Source organism: Seriola aureovittata, chromosome 23 (assembly GCF_021018895.1).
Source record: "Seriola aureovittata isolate HTS-2021-v1 ecotype China chromosome 23, ASM2101889v1, whole genome shotgun sequence".
Classification (NCBI taxonomy): domain Eukaryota; kingdom Metazoa; phylum Chordata; class Actinopteri; order Carangiformes; family Carangidae; genus Seriola; species Seriola aureovittata.
The window spans coordinates 12,560,403-12,579,912 of NC_079386.1; the positions used below are offsets into that span (position 1 = coordinate 12,560,403).

General features: G+C 42.5%; 4 protein-coding genes across 4 annotated transcripts; 2 read left to right on the forward strand and 2 right to left on the reverse strand.

The window, feature by feature from the left end:
• Positions 1-687: 687 nt before the first annotated feature.
• Positions 688-2,568, reverse strand: smim20 (small integral membrane protein 20). Its single transcript, XM_056369091.1, has 3 exons — positions 2,359-2,568; positions 1,558-1,614; positions 688-899 (listed from the first exon to the last, which is right to left on the reverse strand). The coding sequence occupies exons 1-3, from the start codon at positions 2,465-2,467 to the stop codon at positions 856-858; spliced, it is 210 nt and encodes a 69-aa protein (XP_056225066.1). The 5' UTR covers positions 2,468-2,568; the 3' UTR covers positions 688-855.
• Positions 2,569-2,582: 14 nt separating this feature from the next.
• On the forward strand, positions 2,583-8,532 carry man2b2 (mannosidase, alpha, class 2B, member 2). The gene is made up of 19 exons (XM_056369088.1): positions 2,583-2,812; positions 2,980-3,126; positions 3,444-3,549; positions 3,634-3,806; positions 3,902-4,017; positions 4,198-4,375; positions 4,544-4,742; positions 4,841-5,031; positions 5,132-5,303; positions 5,458-5,594; positions 5,690-5,967; positions 6,178-6,369; positions 6,480-6,723; positions 6,852-6,962; positions 7,077-7,269; positions 7,397-7,543; positions 7,651-7,763; positions 7,906-8,023; positions 8,189-8,532. The coding sequence occupies exons 1-19, from the start codon at positions 2,696-2,698 to the stop codon at positions 8,290-8,292; spliced, it is 3,036 nt and encodes a 1,011-aa protein (XP_056225063.1). The 5' UTR covers positions 2,583-2,695; the 3' UTR covers positions 8,293-8,532.
• Positions 8,533-9,095: 563 nt separating this feature from the next.
• On the forward strand, positions 9,096-12,014 carry si:dkey-19b23.7 (uncharacterized). Its single transcript, XM_056369090.1, has 8 exons — positions 9,096-9,377; positions 9,785-9,856; positions 9,950-10,021; positions 10,175-10,377; positions 10,713-10,776; positions 10,884-11,049; positions 11,305-11,502; positions 11,736-12,014. Exons 1-8 carry the CDS (start codon positions 9,363-9,365, stop codon positions 11,858-11,860), a joined length of 915 nt encoding a protein of 304 aa, XP_056225065.1. The 5' UTR covers positions 9,096-9,362; the 3' UTR covers positions 11,861-12,014.
• Positions 12,015-12,577: 563 nt separating this feature from the next.
• si:dkey-19b23.8 (low density lipoprotein receptor adapter protein 1) lies at positions 12,578-17,947 on the reverse strand. Its single transcript, XM_056369089.1, has 3 exons — positions 17,620-17,947; positions 15,167-15,901; positions 12,578-14,453 (listed from the first exon to the last, which is right to left on the reverse strand). Exons 1-3 carry the CDS (start codon positions 17,726-17,728, stop codon positions 14,368-14,370), a joined length of 930 nt encoding a protein of 309 aa, XP_056225064.1. The 5' UTR covers positions 17,729-17,947; the 3' UTR covers positions 12,578-14,367.
• Between the last annotated feature and the right edge of the window lie 1,563 nt (positions 17,948-19,510).

The window sequence follows — 19,510 nt, forward strand, 5'->3', positions numbered from 1 at the left end:
GGAAACCACAAAAGTACAGGGAAAAAAATGTAGTTTTGGAATTCTCCGCTTTTACAGCACCCGTGGACTCGTAAAGGGAGTCTGGATCACATCGAGTAGGATTTTGAACAAGACGACCGTGGAGCTTTGCCCCATCCTTCCAGCCCATGGGCAGCTAGAGCACAGCAAGAGTCACATGGCATTTAAACAGTCAAGCAATAGTTAAACCCTGTGTCCGTGACAAGGAAATGATAATTCAGAGCGATGTGTCCTGGAATAACTCTGTCTCTACTGTTTCCATCCTGGAAGATGATGCTGCACATTACTGGACATTGTCCCTCATCTGCTGAACCGTTTTTATGACTCTCGCATCAACTAAATCAAAATAAAATGTCAAAAGAGATTCTTGTGAATGGGGTGGATAAACAAACCACTGTATTTTATTATAATTTCCTACAGGCTGCATACCAGAGCAAGGCCTCTGGAAATACAAGAGTTTTTCCAAAATATCTAAGATGCATAAACAAAACAATACACAGTCCAGTGCTTTCTGTCTCAACAGGCAGGTTTTGGGTGCCCCCTTGTGGTCAAATGATGACATTTAGCAGGGTGGAAAGCACATTTGTGGTCATCATTTCCTGTCTCTCATCACAATATATTACCCAGTACAACAAAAAGTTATATCAAGAAATCTTTAACGAAATCGTGTTTAATCTTTTAGAGCTTTAAACTTTATTTATAGGATAAAGAATCACCGCACAACCAAAATTTAACACATTCTGGAAATCATTCATTCATTCACTCACGCGCACACCAAGCACTCATCGAAACAGGCATCTGTGTGTGGAATTAGTGACAGCCAGGTGTCACTGGTCTTCATTTGCCTGAAGGCTTGAACGGATCAGACCATATCTTCACACCTTTTTGGGGAAAAAGAAATAAACAGCGTCAGCAAGAAAAGGATAATGTGAGAGAACAGATGACGCACTGAACTGCACATAAAGTAGTGGCTATTTTTCTCACCGCGTCTTTTTTAACCATGTGTGCAATTAAATGAAATCTCAATTTACCATACTTAACGGACAACGAGTGTGGCTCAACGTATACTGTAGGACAGTGCAATGAGTTCCTAAAAGTTTACATTCAATATATTTTCGACTGATCTTTGAGGTCCTGAAATATGACTAAAATTGTCCAGGTCAGAAAGTAAATCAAACAAGATATGTTGGCTTCAGACAAAATACAAAAAGGGAGCAGATCTGTATGGAGCCAGTCCATCTGTGTAGGGTAAACATAGTCATAAAACATCTTGTAAATGCTAAATTATGTAAATTTACATTAATATCAGTAAGTCAGAAAGTGAAGTGGATACTGGCCAATTGCAAAAGTTGAATAAAAGTGAGAAAAAAAAAAGAAGCCCAGCACACTGAATGTTTATTTACGCACATTTCAGACTATGTCCTTGATCGAGTATATAAAATACCTGTCATGTAGACTGAAGCATTCTAAATAAATACACTATAAATATACCGCAGTGACAAAACCACCACCCAGTTCAAATCTACTATGTGCTCTTACCCACGGGTTGAATATCTGCCTGGTTGATTCCTGCCCGGTTCATCTTCTGGACTTCTCCTAGCAAAGAGAGAACAGCACAGTACATTTAGTGGAAGACTTTTCTGGCCAAAATCATAAACAAGATTTCCGCAAAGCAGCTGGTTACTATCAGTCTTTATTTTTCTCTTTTGCTTGCACTGTCAGTAACACTAGAAGAGGTTCATCCATGGTTTTACTGTATGTCCTGACTGTAGCTTTCCATCCGTGCTGGCCAGAACTGGCTGGACATAATATGGTGAAACTACAACTATTTCGCTTAATGTATTTTCCTGGCATCCTTCTGTCTTTGTCTTAGCTGGTTTAGCTACATGTTTATGGTTTTGGGAAGGTGGAAAGGAAACCTCTCCATGTGCAGTGAGAAACCTCTATCGCTGGGTGGACAATACTTTTAACTTCAGCCACATCTAGGATAAAATTTATGTATATAAACTTTTTTTTTTCTCTTTGGATTTGTGAAGAGCTTTTGATTAATGTTTCGGGGACATAAAACCCGAAGTTCATCGAGTTTAAAGACTTAAAAAGTGCCAGAAAACAGAGGTTACTTAAACTAAATATGTGCCAACGCGTAACAACATATTAGCTAACGTCTCCTAGCTAAAACCACTAGCTTACAGTATGTTTTGCCAACTAAAGCAACGCGGAAAATAATTAGCACAATGCTAAAATCTTCATTCGCAGCAACATATTAAATGACATTAGGCTGGATATTGTAAACAGTCTGATTGTGTAACTGAAACTGAAGGATAACTTAAAGCCACTTACTGTACTCTTCGTTATGCGTGAGGGGGTGGAAAAATATGGGGTAAAACGCTGCGGCAACCGCTGTTACAAAGCCGCCAAATACAAAAGCAATTCTCAAATTCTTTCCCATTTTTATGTTACATTGGAGGTAATGCTTTCACCTCCAAACGTGCACTGTGTTTACAATGATTGTTTCCGGAGTTAAAGGTCACCAGCGCACTTTAACTAGCTTGGTCTGTCTGGGCTTCCGTACTGAATAAATTTGAGTCGTCAGAATCACATGTTGCAGCACAACAATAACAAGGAAGAAGCTCTTTCTAAGATCTAACGCTTCCCCTTCTTTACCGGATAAAAAAAGATGACATTTTTAGTCGTGTTTGTTTTTTGTTGCTGCTTCTCATATGGAGTGACAGACATTCAGACATTTGTAATTCCTCACAGTCACATGGATGTTGGCTGGGTCTACACTATTCAGGTAAGTTTCAGTGTCTAGCTTTCTAATAAGGTGTTAAACCTCTCAAGCATAATTATACAGCCTACAGTTTAACAGTTTCTTTTCACCAAACTACTATAACACATATAATGTGGATAAATATGTGTGTTGTCTGTGTAAATATGATTTTGAGTATGTATTTTCTACAGGAGAGTATGCACGCCTATGCAGCCAATGTGTACACCAGTGTGACTGAGGAGCTGTCTAAGGCTAAAGACCGCAGGTTCATCGCTGTGGAGCAGGAGTTCTTCCGGCTGTGGTGGGACACTGTGGCCACAAACACACATAAAAGACAAGTAAGGATGTGTGATGAGTCATTACTGTGTTCTGACATAAAATAATTCAAGATGGTCTCATTAGATTGTCTCTACGCCATATTCTTTAAAGAGATACTCCTATATTGCACTTTCATAAAGTTAAGGGGTTTGCAAGAAACAGATTAGAAAAAGATTAGTCAAAATGAAAGCATCAGAGACCAATATATATCCTGGTTTTAGTCCCTGTTTTTATATGCTGAGTAGCTCTGAATTGATCTTCATGTTTTAAGTCAGTGGAGTCACCCCTTGCATGCCCAGTAAATAATTAACATGTAATGGTTTGGTTGGTTTTCTAGGTGCGACAGCTTGTAAAAGAAGGCCGACTGGAGTTCATCATCGGGGGCCAAGTGATGCACGACGAGGCTGTAACTGATCTAGAGGATGAGATATTGCAAATGACAGGTAGTACTTGTAATTTCCTGCCGCTGTAACCTGCAATTCCGGTGACGGCTCATGTAGTAACCCAGTACCTCCCTGCTGATTCAGAGGGACACGGCTTCCTCTATGAGACGTTCGGGGTACGTCCTCAGTTCTCCTGGCACGTGGATCCATTTGGAGCCTCTGCCACCACGCCGGTCCTGTTTGCCCTGGCAGGTTTCAACGCCCACCTCATCTCACGCATTGACTATGACCTAAAAGACACCATGCAGAAAAAGAAGGTATTAGTTGGTGCCTCAGTCGGAAATATAAAGTAGATTTGTACTCCTCACTAGTAAATAGTCACTGCATGTTGTTTATCTATTTTTCTGTACAGAACCTACAGTTTGTGTGGAGAAGTTCTCACTCTCTAAAGGACAAGCAGCAGATCTTCACTCACACTATGGACCAGTTTAGTTATTGTACTCCATCCCACCTGTCGTTCTCAAACAGGTATATCACGTTCAGACTATTTGTATGATTGCTTTTATCATTCTACCAAAGCCCAAATCTCATAAGCTATTAAGATAATTGACAACAGATAAAACTGCATTACACTGGTTACTGATATAAATAAATGTTATTTAATAGGAAAAAAACTGCAATTTGTCAACAAAAACATTTTGTTCTCAGCTCTGGTTTCTACTGGAACGGAGTTGCTTTGTTCCCAGACCCGCCTAAAAATGGAGTCTACCCCAACATGAGCCTTCCCGTCACTAAGGAGACAGTACACGCCTACGCCCAGACCATGGTGGAGAACATCAAGCAGAGAGCAGCATGGTTCAGGACCAACCATGTGCTCTGGCCATGGGTGAGTAAACAGGAACCTGGGATTATTTTATTTTGGATCAAATCCAGTTCAGTAATTCAGTAATTTTTACATGGAGAGCTCCAGTGAAAACATATGCACAGAAAACATTTATTTAGAAAAAAAATCCTTATCCCTTACGTAAATGCTTGTTTTCCCCTTGTGTTTCAGGGCTGTGACAAACAGTTCTACAACTCATCTGTGCAGTTCAACAACATGGATCCTTTAATGAAGTACATCAACCAGAACAGCAAAGAGTTTGGTGTGACAGTCCAGTATGCCAGTCTAAGTGAATACTTCCAAGCCATCTACCAATCAGATCTTGTTTGGGAGAGTCGGGGCAGTGAAGATTTTCTGCCATATTCCACCGGTGAGACCTGCTAACATTAAAGGAAGGAAATGAGGCACAGTCAAACAGAGTTTTCTTGTTGATATCATCTACTGTGACTAATGTGTTTTATTTCCTAGAACCATACCAGGCATGGACAGGATTTTATGCCTCCAGAAATGTTTTAAAAGGGATGGCACGGCAAGCTAGTTCCCAGCTGCACGCAGCCGAGACTCTTTTCACACGGTATCGAATCAGCTTCCCTGACGGACCTGTGGCTAAAGACTGGGCCCTGCACAAACTGAGAGCACTTCGCTGGGCTGTCTCTGAGGTAAACTGTCTATTGGACTCTCTTATCACAGAGGGACGATAGGACAAATAAAAGCTCACAGTCCCAACACCACAAAATGTGATTTGGCGTGTGTTTTTAGGTGCAGCACCATGATGGTATCACTGGCACAGAGTCTCCCAAGGTGGCAGACATGTACATGCAGCATCTCACACAGGCCATGATGGGAGTGGAGGAACTTCTCGCTGCGCTCTTTCTGCTGCCCCACCACCTTGACATCCCCAGCATGCTCAGCAGCCACTATCACAGAAAAGGTGTTTTAGAAGAGGGCTGCAGCTTCCTTTAGCATGCTAATATCGGCGCAACGTGTGTGCTTTGAACTAAATGCTAACACGAGCATCGAGATTAGTCTCAAACACACATTTAGGTTAACATTTGAATAAACTGTAATTAATCTCCTCATGCCAGGTGTTCATCAGACTCTGGAGCAACATGTCATCGTTTACAACCCCTTAGCGTGGAACATCACCACTATCATCAACGTAACAGTAACCTTCCCAAATGCAGCCGTCTTTGATGATGATCGACAGCCTGTGCTGGCACAGGTATTATTATCATTTTTCTTGTCTCAAAAGCTCAGAAAATCTATTTAGTATATCTGAATAAGTAATATGTAATAATATCTTCCTGTCTGTGACAGATCCAGAGATCAGCACAGTCCAATGTCACCTATGATCTTTTCATCATGGTGGACCTGGGAGGCCTTCAGCATAGAAAATACTTGATTAAGTTCTCTGGCAAGCCGTGCTCCGGGAAGTCCAAGTGTAGCTGGACTTATGAAGCTAAAGGGGTTCTGTTTGAGAGACGCCACGTCCAGGACTGGAAAAAAACAGGGAGGAGGCTTCTACCAGTTCTGAATGAATGTTACAAGCTCATGTTTGACCAGGATACCAATCTACTGCACAGCATCACCTATCTGTAAGATCTGACATATTCCCACACTCATTCCTTATACGATATGATACGCGTTGTATCATGAGTGTTTTAGCAGTGTTACAAAATAAATTCAGCACCATGATACTGTATTTAAATTTAAAACTTTTAACTTCCATGGTTCACAAAAACTCATGCTTTTCTTTTGTGCTATTGTAACTCTCTGACCTTTGACCTCTCTGTCATCCTTGGTAGTGAGGAAAAAATGAGAGTAAGGATGACTCAGGATTTCTGGGAGTACCACGCAAACGGAGACGTAAAATCAGGGCCCATCTCTGATAACTACATCTTCAGCACCAACGGTTCGGCTGTGCGGGCCTACAAGGCCGTGGAAATGGAGATTATCCCCGGGAAGATTGTGTCTGAAATCAGGCAATACTTCTACAGGTGGGTTAAAAGAATTGTTTTTTGATTTTTTTATAGTATATTTTGGTCTCTCCTCTTTTCTCAGCCCTAATTGTGACATTGACTCTTATCATTTAACATCTTTTTTTTAGAGAGGAAAGCGATAAAGATTACGCTTACTCAATCACCACCCGTGTCCCAGAATGTTTCGGGACCAGACTGCGGTGTCATAGGCTGGAGCAAACCTATTCGCTGGGACCCCTCCATCTAAACACAGAGGTCGTCATCAGGACCAGCTCTGCCCTGAAGAACAACAGGACCCTGTACACAGATGACAATGGTTACCAGATGATGAAGAGACCACACAGGAAGTTCACTAACAACACTTTAGCAAGAGTAAGTCCTTGGAAAAAGTGGAGATTTATGCTGCAGGGTATTTCCATGGTTTAAATTCTGTAATTGGTCCCAGTGAGTTTAAAGTATTCTAATATGGAAAGTAATCCGCATTAACACGTGTGCTGCAGAACTACTTCCCCATGGTTCGGACAGCGTTCATTGAGGATGACCTCAGCAGACTGGTGCTCACCAGCGACAGAGCGCACGGTGTGTCCAGCCAAGCCAGCGGACAACTAGAGGTACAAAAGGCCATGCGAGCACACACTCACATCTCTTCTCTTCTCTGCTCACACAGAAACATGTAAACATCCTGAGGTTTGTTTGGTTTTTTTGGGGTCTTTTTTACCCCCCAGGTCATGCTCCATCGACGTCTTTGGAACAACTTGCCCTGGAACCTCGGCTACAACCTGACCCTCAATGACAGCTCAGTTGTAAGGCCCACCCTGTGGATGACGCTTGGCTCCATCAGCACCACCTCCACTCTTTACCAGGGGGAGGCAATAGAGCTGCAGCACAGACCTGTCATCATGCCCATAGACCAACCTCGTAAGTGCTCATTTTTGTAAGGCTGCATGACAAAAAAAAACTTAAAAAGTAAGGAAAAAATGACGGAAATAACATATAAAAAGTATTAAGACCCGACAGGAACTGTGTTTTGCTCCCCAACACTCAGAGAAGCCCTGGCTGGAAAAGGAGCCCAGAGGAAGTTCTCCTGTGCATTCAGTCGTTTTGCCGCCAAACCTCCACCTGCTCAGCCTCAGTATCCCCGGATGGAACTACAGCTCGAATCATGACGTTCACCTCAGTCACATACACTCAGGTCAGCAGAGAGAAAAAGAAAAAAAAAAAAAAACTGGGCACATCAAAATCTGTCCATTCTCTTTGTTTATAGAATTCAATTATGTCATTTATTTTTGGTGCATCTAGGTAAGAATCTGCGCTCAGAGCCGGACTACGATCGAATCCTGTTGAGAATCATGCATCTGTATGAGGAGGGAGAACATCCTGAGCTTTCGAAGCCGGTCACAATAAACTTAAAGGTACTGATAAAGAACACAGAGTCATTTCTACATATTAGTCTTGGTGTTATAAGAGGAAACTCTTGGATTTTCATAATTTTAAAAATAGAGTTTACTTAATCTTTTTTTTTTTTTCTTCAATGGTCATTTCCTGTATGAGCAGGATGTTCTGCAGGGCATAGGGGAAGTAAAAGTGCTGGAGGAGCGTTCTCTCACAGGAACCTGGGACATCACCAGTCTGCAGAGGTGGAAGTGGAAGACTGCAGATAACTTAGAAACAAGTGAGACATGGCTGAAAAACAGGAGAACAGCTGAACAGCAGTATCTTCTGATTATGTCCAGTCTTAGTAATACACTACATTTCACCGTTTTGATGTATACATTAAGTGAAACAACACCTTCTTCCTTCTCATGCTCATTCTCTGTCGCCTTTTTCCTTCTTTTAGAGAACAAATGGTGTTGGAGATGTGGAGAAGAAGCTTTCACCGTCAGCATCTCACCCAAAGAGATCAGGACGTTCTTCGCTCATTTAGTTTCTAAGAACTTTTAGGCTGAACTGTCTTTAGTCTTCTGTGAAGATAGCCAGTCTTCAGAAATGTAATGTGACTTGCTTTTTAAAGATGTGATCCTTTGCTATACTGCTAATGAATGCTCTTCTTGCACATTATGTTGATTTGTTAAGAGGCACTGATGTGTTGATGGGTTGTGGATATTCCCACTTTGAGTCCCTGTTGACTCTCACTGAATAAAGTGATTATTTTTGTCTTGTTCAAATGTCTGTCAGATTTCTGACTCCTCTCACCCAACTAACGCTACAGTAAAGTTAATCTGATGGGACCAGCAGGAAATTATAGATTAAAAAAAAAAAATCTACATATGGCGGTCCATTTACTCCAGGCAAAGCTGCTCAAACATTTTCCCACCTGGAGTCATGAAACGCATTTAACCAGTCCTGGCAGAGCTTTAAAATTCTTCAAGTGTCTTAAAATCAGTTTTGTCTCCGACTTATTGCCAGTGAAGAGAGGTTGATACAGGGGAGAGATGGCCTCTCTCTTTTTTATATGGACAGATGTTTTCTTCTTATATGGCTATTCTATATATTTCATTCTTAATAGACGGATATGAGGGTGGTATCGATTAAAGTGAAAGAATGTTTTCAATAATGTCAAACAATTCCTTTAAATAAAGAGGCCTAAGTAAGGCGGGTGAGACCAAGCACTCAAGGTGTTGGTTAAACATTCAAGTTACCTGGCTGCTCAGTGACGTTATTGGCTGCACTGGTTCAACATAGTCGATCATCTGTGCTCATCTTTACAGTTTGCAGCTTTACTGGAAAAGGTAGTCTGCCAACATGGCCGCTAGGGGCCTCACACGCCCATCACCAATCCTAGTTTCACGGTGCAGCCGAGAGCGAATAAAGCAAAAGGGCACCACCCGAGGATAGCAGCCCCCCTCGGCCCGTGTGTGCATCCCCGCCGCCGCAGCAGCAGCAGTTCAGCGGAAAAGATGAGGTCGGATTTTAAATAGCAGACTGCGGGGTTTTTAGTGTCGGCATGCAGTAGCTAAACGCGCCATGATCGCCTGGGAAGGAGACGACCGTTGTCTGCCATTTGGATCAAGATGAGCGGCAGCAGTGTGAGTCCTGTTCTCCTCATTATGTGTTTCTTTTATCAGCTGCAGGGTTTTGAGTAAAAGTCGCACCTTGACGGATACGATTTAAGAGCTTACGGTGCATTTTGCTGCGTGAACGTGACGTTTTCGGTCTCCGGCTTATTTCACTGTCCCTAATTTGCATCGTTTAATAAAACGAATGAAGTCTTTGTTATTGATGGAGATGCGGGATGCTGTGAGGAGGAGGCGTTGCACGTGTTGCTAGGATACTCGACTGAGAGGATGCTGGGAGGGTGGCATCGCCCACAGGTCTCCCTGAGATGCTGGAGGGATTTTGAGGTCAGGCCTGTTTGATGTGTGTGTTGAAGATGAGGAATATTAACGTGTGTTTTGTGTTTTTGCCTGTTCTTTGTGTCTGTGTGTGTGAATAGAAAAGAGAGAGGGAGCAGAAGAGGAAGCTGCAGCACTTTCTGAGTGACCTGGCTTTGCTTGGATCATTACAGGTTTGACCACACTGGCAGTGAATGAATGCAGAGGACGTTGAACACACAGTGTGCCGAGCAATCTCGTGCAAAATTGTATTGTTTTACTTGCAGGGCTTTAAATACTTCCAGCCTTGGCTCAGAGGGAAAGAGGAGTTGCTCCTGACAGTCGTCAACGAGGATCTGGTCAGTTTCTGTCGACAAAAAAGTAATAATATGTGAGAATCTGTCTTGTACACAGTGTTGTCTGCTTTATGTCATTTTCTGTTCTTACTGTTTTGTCTATACGACATAATAAATGCCACCCTCACCCGTCCCCCCCCCCATGCTCTCCTGCAGGGTTGGCGAACGCCCGGGTTTGTGGTGTCCAGAGCCTCCTCCTCCGCCTCCTCCACCAGCAGCTGTAACAGCAGTGATGTCTCCCCCAGCAGCAGCTCCCCCAGCCTGGCCAGTCGGAGCAGCTCTCCCCTGCCCGGGGAACCTGTGGGCCCTCGAGAGCCCCCCACGCAAACACGCACCAAGACGCAGCCGCAGACTGCCAGGTGACTGATGGGGCTGGTGATGTTGGTGTTGTTGTCTTGTCTGAAATTTACAAACAACATTAACAAGTAGCATCTTGACTGACATCTATATACGCATCACTTTTTTATTTTTTAGATTAAACAATTCTTAGAAAATCTTTAGCTGCAACCATGCATACTTCGTTTTCTTTTTCAGTGTTCACTCGTTCAGTTGTTTTTCTATGGGACAAATGCTCCTGATGAGGCTTTAGCTAAACATTTAACATGCCATGTTAAACTGATCAGATACACGTATACAGACCTGCTCGCAACCACACTTAAGATACACATTGGTTGACCTCTTTCTGTATTCTTAGGGACCCCGGCAGTGAGGAGCATCTTCTCCCAGCATCCCCCAGTGAACGAGAGATAGCAGTGCCTGTAAGCGCATCAGCCAAAGTCTTGATTTAGTTTTCTTCTCCTAACCTCAGAGTTCAATATTAACTCACTCACTCTGTCTCACTAATCTCCACTTTGTCCCTCAACAGGAGGTGAACTGCACTCTGTTTTTACTGGCCGGCTACGTCAAGTACGGGCGCCCCTACGCCTGGATACGCTCCAATCACGAGCGCCTGGTCAACATCGGAGGCACCGATTCGATGGTCAAGGACACGCCCATGAAACTCAAGTCCATCTCAGACTGGCAGACGCGAGGTATGGAAACAATGTGAGGAATCCAAACCGGAGAAAGTTATTGTTTCACTGCACAGATTCAATAATTACACCATTTTCCATGAGCTAAATCAGATGCAGATGTCTTCGCTTGAGTTTAACCTTCTTAGAGAGCACTGCTTGGTGTGGATTAGGGTTGTGGAAAAAAGCTCTGGGTGCTTTAGTTTGAAAACTGTTCCACAAATGTTTTACTTGAATAAAATCCCTCTTCTGGTTTTTTTTTTTTTTTTCCTGCAGGTATTCGTGTGTGGGACATCGTCAGTGAGCTGGTGTGCCTGTGCACCGTTCCCTCTCCTTCAAACCCCTTCGCCCTGGACATGCGTTACATCAAAAGTCTCCCCCTCCCCGACCGATTCCTCGTCACAGGCGCTCTCCTCAACTTCCTGGAGATGTATGTGGTGTACGGGAACCGTGACGAGCTGCACTATGACAAAGGTATCACTCATCTCAGATAATCACGGAGAGCAACAGGTGGTGTCAGTATTTTCAAACTACAGCAAATCATTAGATTTAAATGCACTATTTGTATTACTATTGACGCCAGCAGGTGATGCTGTTTAGCTACGTGACAGAGATAAGACACAGGCCTTTCTCCCACTCCTGCCACATTTAAATTTTTAAGTTATCAGCTCCTGTTTTTGATAATTTCATAGTTTTTCTCTTTTCAGTTGTAGAGGAGGTGAAGCCTCTGAGGCGTTTCCATGTCCAGTCCCTGCTGGAGTTACAGCGACACAGAGAGGCCTCCAGGCCGAGCAGCAGTCCGACAGCGCGGGACTCTTCTGGAGAGGAGTGACCGCAATCGATCGTATAAAGATGAGATGTCCTCGGTGCACTTTTAATAATTTCTTGTAGGAAAACAGAGACAGCACATAGGTTGAAGTGCATGAAATCACACCTGAAGGACTGTCTGTAGGTGAATGCTGTTATGTTTTAAAGGGTTTTTCGTGCTTTGGTGTGTTAATGATTGCATTGTTTGACTCGTCGTGAGCGTTTGTGCCCCGTGCGAACTAAATGCCCGAAGAGAGCTCTCGTCACAGTATTCATAACGCGCACACACTGTACAAATCTGTTCGTTTCAAGGCTGCGCTGTCCAGTTGGGAGCTGTATCTGCCTCTTTACCACAGTTGGAAGGTAGTCACATGTACCAGATGTTTTGGAAATTTGAAAAAAAAACAAAAAAAACACTGGAGAATAACCCTGGGAAATAAGTCACATGACTGAGATTAAACATCCCAGGACCTCTCTGAATGCCTTGCCCTGCCACCCCCCAAAGCCTTCAATCTCAATCTGTTCCTCTCCCACACACACACACACACACACACACACACACACACACACAGTTAAAAGAGGAATTCTGTTTTCGTCAGGCCAAATATAACATTTCAAAACTTGAGTGTTCAATCCTGGAAACAGAATCATCTATCGGGGTCAAAGCTGCAGAAGTTAAATATTTGTTTTCTTCAAAGTTAGAGCAGCATGAGAAAAACATCTAAAAGACAACAAACAAAAATGTTGTATAAAAAGTTTTAATAATTCATAAAATACATATTTAAATATGTACAATGACAAAACAGTACATTGATAAAATATATCTTAAAGCAGGCACTCTAACCCCTTTTATGAGATGAAGGTTGTGCCGTTTGTAAAAGATACATCAAAGTGTACAAAAAGTTAAAATTAACCGATAAAAACCAAGTGGCACATCAGTCAAAAACACAGGCACCTTTCCTGTTAAAAAATATCTCTAGCTTACTTTTGGTCAGAAAACACAAAATGAGAACTGAATGGTCGCCTTGGGGTGTCCAACTAATCCTCAAGTCTCTCATTTGTAAACCTTAAATAGAAATCGCCCTCATGAGAGCATGTTATGCAATACTGCACATATCAATGCCTATAACCGTCACTTTAAATGGACTTAAAAAGCGGTCAGGGCACCTTTTATGGCTTCGGTAATGTGAACAAGTCGAGAGCTCAAGAGTTAAAAGCGCACTGTAGCATCTACTGATGAGGCCGCTCCAAATGCAAAGTCATGGTTGGACATGGGAGAAGAATTCAGGGCTTTTAAGAAGATTCTCCATCTCAGATTTCCCCCCTATTGGAATGCAGGTGCATGGCCGCACATTCCTCACAGAGGCTCCACATGGGAACACAGCGTTCCCAGTGTTCGGACGCAAACAAACTCGCAAGTCATGGCTGAGTGTGTTCCCACGTAAATGCAAATAATTTAACACTGTGGACAGTCAGGAGTTTTTTGTTTGTTTGTTTGTTTTTTTGCAGGATGTCGCTATAGTGTGCAAGGGGATATTTCTGTTTTTATTTACAATGCAGGTGCTGTTCCTGTCATACAATTCATAGAAGCAAATGGCCTCTTAAAATGCAGTAGGAAATTATATAACTTATGATTTTATGAGGAGGAATTAAACTGATGTGTTCAGGTGTCAAATTTTACAGCTGGAAATTTGGAAAGTGCTCAGAAATGACTAACTAAGTAACTACATTCTATGCATTACAGACTATATCAAATTTTACTTCACTTTTGTATGACATGACAGCATTGTCCTACATTATGTAATCTCGGCCCAAAACTCTCACAACATAGATTAAAAGTGTGGTTGTGTCCATCCAATTAAAAAAAGAAAAAAAACAACAAAAAACATAGTTTCTAGTGCCACATGGTTAAAAAAAAAAAACAAAAGAAAACAACATAAAATCATCATGACCTGTAACAAATGTCAGTTAAATAAAAATCAGCCTTCAGAAGCATCAGGACTCTCGTCGTCTTTTCCAGTTTTGCCTGTGGATCATTTTGGCCAACAGCCATTCTCGTTGTTGGTTTAATCGTCTCTTTCCAACAGACCAAACCCTGCGGTGGCTTCAGTATCAAGTAGACTCCTTAAAAACAAACAAGCCAACCAAAATAAGGGCCACAAACATGAATCAGTCGGGTCCTCAAATGGCTCGCAGCCAGTCACAAGTCCACACATTGCTGTTGACAGGCAAACAAAGGAAGCTGTCAACAGCATCTTGTGCTGCATCAGACGCCACATTTGCAAAAGTCAACAGACAACTTTGCTGCGTCACAAACCGTCAAGTCCATACACTCACTGATTATGGCAACATCCTCCCACAAGCAGAGTACTCAGACAATATGTCCAAATATGGACTTTCCCACTTCCCAGTTGCATCCCCTTTGTCTTTCCTTCTGTCTTGTTATCACTCCCTAACTCCCTTCAGTGCTGTGATCCTTGAGGTTGTCATTAGGTTGATGTGGTCCCATGTTTGAGGGGTTAGAGTCAGGGTTCAGTTCCAGCTGTCAGAGGCAGATCCTCTTCTGGTGATGGCCCTCATGGGGCTGCGAGAGACAGAACCTCGCTTCTTCCAGCGAACTGAAAAGGAAAAAGACGCTGGGTCAATGATGTTAGCTTGGCAGCTTCAAACAAAAAGTGAACTCTGGTGTTTAAATATTAATTATAAACACACAACTAGCCCCAACAGTTTGTCTACCTCGACTCTAAAGTGTCCTAGTGTGGCTATTCATTTACTTCTACCTACTTCAGCACTTGGTTTTCATTACTTTCACCCAGGAGCTTGAGGTCAGAGGTTTAAATCAACGACTCTGCCCCACAAAGCCAAAAAATAGCAGCTACGTAGTTGATTAAAATTCAGCCAAGACCAGAATCTGACTTTAGCATAACTGTTAATATAATTATTATATATATATAATATTATATATTTAATTTAAAACCAATTTTGCAATTAAAAAAGTGTATTTTGTCAGAAGAAAACAGCATGTTATGTTCCTGCTAAAAGCTAACTAGCCTAGCTGAGCAGAGGAGCAGTAACTGTCTCTCTCAGCCTCTGGCTCCAGTGGACCACATTATTTGATGCGGTTCTGTTACCTTAAAATCACATATATTTAATTAAAAATTCATTTATTAAAGTAGCTCACTGGATCAGATGGATAAGAAAGTTGAAGAAACAGAATCAAGTATCTGTGGCAGTGATTAATAAATCAGCCTAAAAAGGCATAAAACTAATTTGTTTGGCTGTTTCTATAATCATTGCTCTCTGCCTTTGTTCACCTGTACCGTCATCTCACCTTTTCCCAGACTGGCAGGCAGGGTGGAGCTCTTTGTGTTTACAGGAGAGTTGGATGACTCCTCTACACGTTTCCCTTTCACCTCCCCTGGCGGCAGAGTGGCCGAGCCGTCCTGCTGCCAGTCGCTCAGCGCCCGCTGGAAGGAATGAGCCAGGCAGGCCGTCATGTCTCGCGCCCGCTCTGCCCGGCTGCACCAGAACACCCGACACTGCAGCTGCTGCCCTTGATGCTTGCAGATGTACAGGAAGACATTGGGCCGGTTGGCATCAGCGGCACAGTACGCAATGTCCTGCAGGTATGTCTTAGTGAGCTGCCGACCGGTGCTCAGCTCCTTGACCTCGACGTATCTTGGGCGCACCACCAGGGCGTGATCTTTGCTCAGCTTCTTCCCGTGAGCAATACCTTCTAGCAAGTGGTTAATAGCATCCTGGGCCTGCTCTCGATCCAGAGAGAAGATTTTCTCTGTGCCCAGGTAGTGGACTTTGAAGAGCGGGTCACCATGGGATAAAGACTCTGTGCGGTCGCGGCGAAAGCGGCGACGTAACGCAGCGGGAGAGTTCTTAAGGGTCTGCATGAGGTGGAAAGTGCTGAGAGACATGGTGTGTTTCAGGTTGGATTTGGTGGAAGTTTTAGCTGAGGTGTAAGTGTCTGTGGTCAGCTGGTCCTCTTCAGAGCCGCTCCTACTCTTCCACCTTTCTTCTATAAATAGAGCGTAGTTGCATCCACTGCTTTTATCTGAAATGAGGCAGATAAAGACAGTGACGTTAGTGGATCCATTTCAAAGACACATGAATGATTAAGTGAGACAGATGCTTAAGCTTTGTTAATATTAAAATAAGGTGAGAGAAAGACTACATCCTGGAATTGGGTTGTTTTGACACCAAGGATTTTCTTAGGCATGAAGAAACTCTTCATTAGGCTTTTATTGTGCAATCTGGTGTTTACAACTCCTTGATAAGGGGGGTAAAAAAAAACATGCAGTCAGCACAACTTGTACTGCAGCGTGGAAAAACAAAAGGCCACCAAACAGGATCAGTAACGTGAGTGACGCATTCAGGAGGAATATTCATTCACCACAGACACCAACCATTAAATATTGACAGTCAAGCTTGGCTTGAGCTTATGTCCTCACAGCAGTGAACCCTTAGGAGACGTACAAACACACTGATGAACTGGAAACATGCCAATATAAATTGAAGGTTACTGAAGCACACAGGTGACACAAAGGCAACCAGGCAGGTACACAGCCTTCTTTAAACTCAACCCCACTCTTAGTATAACAAACAACACTCATATCACCATATTATTAGTTACTGGAAGACTTATAGACTTCTGTGACCTCACTAACACGAGTCTTATGCAACCACATCTGGCCACCCATTGTCTCCAATCCTACATATCCACAGAACTGCCTGTTCTCCATTGTGTTACACTTTATTTTTTCCCCTTTCTCTTTTCTTGGCCATTCTTTCAACATCCTAGGTCCCTCCTCAGAAGTGACTTGCAGCGAGAACCGCCGACTGTTCCAAGGTAGTGGCCATTGTTAGTCAACCCCCCGTGCAGGAAACAGCTTTGCATTCCCCCCTAAATATTTCTACTGCAAACAATGGCATGCTTTTGAGAGTGTGTCACATCACAAAAGAGATGCAAGCTGACCTAGAGCCTAATACGTCCCAGGATATGCACATGTACATATCTAGGTTACTAAAACAAGTAAAAATAATGAAACCACAGCATTCACTAGGAAACACACATAGACGCACCTATTTTGCATTAAACCAAGACCACTGTGCAACACCTGTCAGTTGACACAGACCTCAAGTGCATCAAACCTGCATAAACAACTGCCCCTCTGTTTGCTGATGGGACATTTCTGCTTATATTTGGATTCTTGTCCAACGCTTCATTCAAAAAACATGTAGCAAAAAATAAAAATCTATTCAACTGAAAGTCAAGTAAGAGAAGTTATATTCATGACTCGTTTTACTTTTAAGGATGCATCCAACAAGGCAGAACTTAACACATGGGATATGGTTCACCTAGTCTTCCAGCCACCAGAGTAAAAAGCGAGCAATAGAGGGATGGCAAACAATATTTGAAGGCTTTAGTATTAGTAAGTGCTTCTTCCTTTTAGGCCGAATTAACTACCAGAGCCTAGTGATTACTCAAAACAACTCAAACATGTGATGTTCGACACATCATCTCAGGAATAAGCGAGATCACATGAAATTGGTAGATTTCAGAGCGTGGTTCGGTGTGCCCCGGAGCGTCCCTGAGAACTCGGGGGCAAAATAAAAAATACCTGCTAAACGTTGTCATAAAAACCATTTCAGAAGTTATTGCCAAGAGGAATAAAACAATGTTCAAAGAAACGTGTTTAAACTTAAATTACAACTGAGTTTCAGGTAAGGTATTCAAATTATTCTCTGAAGTTTTCCAAAAATGTGTCTTACCCGGGCACAGTTTCATGCAAACGATGTCCTCGTGCGCCTCAGGTGAACCGCGGAGTCCCGGGAGCTTTTCAAACACACTGGGCAGGTGGAAATCTCCTAACCGGCACATTCACACTTAAGTCGGGTCGTTGTCTGAGCTCAGCGTCCCTCGTACGCACGTAAACGACAGCCACGCGGACACGGAGAGTGTGTGAGACACGTTATGTACTAGATCGGGTCATGCTCTCCTTTCTCTGCTCACAGTATGGGTTGAGTGAATCACAGAGCGCGTGGGAGAACCGTTTTAAACAGCGTAGGCGCGACCTCGTCACACGCGTAGACGAACACTTGCGTCTGAGCAGTGAGGAGGCTGGTTGGTGCGCGGCAGAGGAAGGTCCACCGGGGACGGGGTGGGGGGTGGGGGTGATGATTTACACGAGAAGAGGGATTTACAGTATATGTCAAGCTGGCCTGTTTTTGTTTTTCTTACTGGCATTAATGTTTTGAGTATAACTAGTTTTTTAAAAATGTTTTAAACCCCTTATCACAGTTTTCCTAGTTTGTGTCTCTTAAAGTGAGGGAGAGACTACATCCTCTCTTAAAGTTTGTGTTTCTTAAAGTAGGTTTCAGATTGTTAAAATCTGCATATTTCACTGTGTTCACAGTATCATATGCTCTAAATTATGTATAATGTATAAGCTGAGCAAAATGTTCAAACCCAAGATTCCATGGTTTGTATGGTTCGCTCAAATGTACATCATTATCATTTTATACACATCCCCCCAAATTAATCCTGACACATTTGGTGTCTTTGGAAAATTTTGAAGGTATTTGAGTTTGAACCATCAGGCTGCTGCTTTTTATATATAAAAAAAAAATATATATATATATATATATATATATATATATAAATAAAGGTGATTAAAGCAGAGATTTAAACAAATAAAATCTTTTTGGCTTCACCAAAGTAATAAAATAGACATATTATAGGTTCTGACAGGTTATGATTCCAATTAACGTGTAGAAATAAACACAAATAGTAAGTCACCTAACATATGACTGAGTGAAGCAAATTCCTTCATATCATTATGATTTTTGAGCTGAAAATTTGATTTTCAATGAATCTGTCAGCTATTTTGTAATCAATCAATGATTATGCTATATGTCAACAAATCTTAAAAATGGCCACCACAAATTTACCACTTTCCGCAAGATGACATTTCCTGTTTTGTCTAACCAAATGTCCAAAACCAACCTAAATATTCAATTAACAGAGATAGCAAACCGAAAAGTGTCAATCCCCACATTTGATAATCTGGAATCCTAAAAGAAACTATTTTTAAATAGATAAACAATTAATGAAATCATCGAAGCTTTTTAAAAATTAATATGAAATGTCTTTGAATCTACATGCTCATTGAGCTATTCATGATAATGTATTAGTTGGGATCATTTCATAAGGCCATGCTCTCCCAGCTGAAAGTTTCACATTACTTTACTTTAGCATATGTGCAATACCATACTGAGAAAACATCTGAAACCCACTACCTCTCATTACCATCACATTGCGTCATAGTCCGTCTCTAATAGGGATCGTTGGTCTCACTGGTTCAGATCTGCTTCAAGTGTTTATTCTGGGGGCATTTTGAACAGTTGCAGAGGAAAACTTTAAACGGTTCCATGTGTGTATGCGTCTGTGCGTCTGTATGTGTGTGTGTGTGGCTGGGTGTGCCTGACATGGGGAAACAGTAGGGCCCCTGTTTCTTCTGGGTTTGGCCCAACAACAGTTAGGTTTTGGACGTCACACTGGCCTCAGTGCCTAGCAGGACACACTGGAACTATTCTTGGGGCACCAGTGACATAATGGGCCATCTCAGACAGGCACCCACCCTCCCTACGTATCTCACAACGT